The following is a 2,707-nucleotide window of genomic DNA, read 5'->3' as shown; positions in this document are numbered from 1 at the left end:
TTCATCTCTTATGTTCAATATTTGGCGAACAAATTCCACAAATATCATTTTTTGGTATAAAGACTAGTTTTTTTTTTTATAACATGACAAAGCTGTTTTTTTATAAAATCTCGGTAAATTTAAAATTTAAAAAGCTAAATGTAAAATGTGAAAATAAAAATTTGGTTTTTAAAAATTGTAACAACATAAGAAAATGAAAAAAAGGCGAAAAACATAAAAACATAAAAAAAACACACAAAATGGAAATAAAAATCAAATAAAACATGTTTTTTTTTCAAACAGATTTTTTCTTTTTCAATGGATAACTCGTTTTTACGTTTTTCTCACTTTTTCTTTTGAATAAAAGATGTTTTCTGTGACAATGGTCCTAACTAAATAACTGAAGCTGCCTAACTAAATAATTTGAAGCTGCTTGTTTCTAAAAAGGAATTTTGTGTTAAATATATGATGTGATTGAAAAATATTAGAAACTTAAATTTTCTAAGAATTAATTTTAAAAATATACTGACACTTTAGTATTACACAATAAGTGAAAGAGGTTTAGAAGAAAGTTCAACTTTAGTCACAGATGATCGAGACCTCTTATAAAGGATTTAATTGTCGACCACCCCAAAGACAAAATCTCTAATATGCACTCAAGTCGGTGGAAGTAGTTTTGCTACAAGTAAACAAAAACATAAACCAAAAACATTATAAGCAAAAAGAAAAGTAAGCAAAACAGACTCAAATAAAGGTAAGAACATATTAACTTATATCTAAAATAACAGAATTTCAGATGTCACATTGACATCTGAAGGGAACAAGCACATCTCTTTGGATGACGAAAAAAAACACCACTCTCTTCCAGGCAAACAAAGTTCAGTTCTGATCAATCAGGTTGCAGCGTAGTTATGGTTCAGTGAATCACATTCCTTTCTACTTTTCTTCTGAACCTTGAATTCCGTGGCTTACCGACACTAACTACCCTTTGTTGTGCCAGCCCTCACCACCCACTCATCGGCCAACCTTGCCAGGCCAGCCCACGAGGATCCGCCTTCCCTGACTACTGCGGCACCGGCATCCCTGGCTTCTGCTGCTCGCTCCCTCAGCGCAGACCCCTCCTCGGATTCCAGCAGCAGTCGGACACATCTCTCTACCTCGGCTGCGCCCACTAGACCGTCTGTGCCTTCTTGAACGGCAATGGCCAGACCCATCTCCTTCACCAGCAAAACCCGGTTAATGCGTTGCTCAGCATATAGCGGCCACGCCACCATGGGCACGCCTGCTATTATGCTCTCCAGCACCGAGTTCCACCCACAGTGCGTCACGAACCCGCCAACCGCTTCATGGCTCAGCACCCTCACCTGCGGCGCCCACGACTTGACCACCAGCCCCTTGCCGTGAGTCCGCTCCAAGAACCCTCGTGGCAGCAGCGCTTCAAGGTCTGGGTCTTCTGACGCGAGAGCCGGTCCTGGCCCTCTGGCTGGGCCTCGAACCACCCAAAGGAACCCTTGACCACTGCGCTCCAGCCCATCCGCGATCTCCGCGAGCTGATCCACAGAGAAACGGCCTAGGCTGCCAAAGCACAAGAATACCACGCTACGGTCCGGTTGAGAGTCGAGCCAGTTGAGGCACTCGGCATCACTGTCCATCTTCTTCTCGGCCGTGATCACGGGCCCGATTGTGTGGAGGGGAGGCGTGGATCCATTCGGCGTGCACAGGCCGTCCGAGATTGCTTGGAGCGCCCGCGGCTCCAGCGCGTCAAAGGTGTTCAATATGATCCCTTGAGCTCGGCACATCTGGGATGAGGATTCTAGCAAGCAAAAGTACGTGTCTTCACGGTCCAGCATGGGAAGAGGCATATCCCGGGATGGCAACGGGGGGATGCCGGGGATATGCAAATCCACATTGAGATGACGGAAGCTGACGTCTGACCGGCGATGCAGCTCGTTGTGGTACAAGCAGGATGCTAGTGCTCCAGCAGGGGAAGTGAAGTAAACATACACGGGTGAGCCCAGGTTGGCAGCGGCGACGCTTATGGAGGCGACGCAGAAGAAGTCGACGACAATGGCTAGGATGGTAGAGGACTTGGAGATGAGCTCCAACTTATCCTTGACGTGGGGGTTGCAGGCGTTGAGGAATTTGAAGACGAGAAGCTCGTGGTGCTGGGCATTGTGATCTTGATGGGAGAAATCGAGCGGCTGGGGAAGGTAGTGGAAGGAGATACCGAGATCGGAGGACTCGATGGCGTTGATGTAAGGGGTGGGGTTGCCGAGGTTGAAGGGAGGGGAGGCGATGAGGATGGTGACGGGGAGGCGGAGGCGGAGGTGAATCAGCTTGCCGAGCTCCACCATGGTGATGAGGTGGCCCATGCCTGGGGAGGGATACAGAACCACCGTCCGCTGCTGCTGCTGCTTCATCTTTCCTCAGTCAACCTCACTAAGGCTGCTGCAGCGTTAAGGCAAACTCTCCAGCTCCAGCCTGTTTATAAGCTACGGAAGGATAGGTCAGGCCGTTCAGCTGATGTGCTCCTGTTGGCCGGCACGTTCGCTGGTGCCAGAATTAGACAGTGATACTATTGTCCTGTGAAAGCTTTTCAAAATAACGCTTGTGGAACAACGACAAATTTCCGACCAAAGTGGGTTGGTGGTGGTCCCTTCCATTGGAGAAAGAATGAAGAATGTTACGAGACAAATCTAGACCCTCATGTCATAGCATCCCTTGCTTA

General features: G+C 47.3%; 1 protein-coding gene across 1 annotated transcript; it reads right to left on the bottom strand.

Moving 5' to 3' along the window:
- Positions 1-728: 728 nt before the first annotated feature.
- On the bottom strand, positions 729-2,422 carry LOC116248568 (UDP-glycosyltransferase 88A1-like). The gene has a single exon (XM_031621442.2). It carries the CDS (start codon positions 2,397-2,399, stop codon positions 957-959), a length of 1,443 nt encoding a protein of 480 aa, XP_031477302.1. The 5' UTR covers positions 2,400-2,422; the 3' UTR covers positions 729-956.
- Positions 2,423-2,707: the final 285 nt, after the last annotated feature.

Source organism: Nymphaea colorata, chromosome 2, assembly GCF_008831285.2.
Source record: "Nymphaea colorata isolate Beijing-Zhang1983 chromosome 2, ASM883128v2, whole genome shotgun sequence".
NCBI classification, from domain to species: Eukaryota; Viridiplantae; Streptophyta; class Magnoliopsida; order Nymphaeales; family Nymphaeaceae; genus Nymphaea; species Nymphaea colorata.
This window is presented reverse-complemented; position numbering and strand designations above follow the sequence as displayed.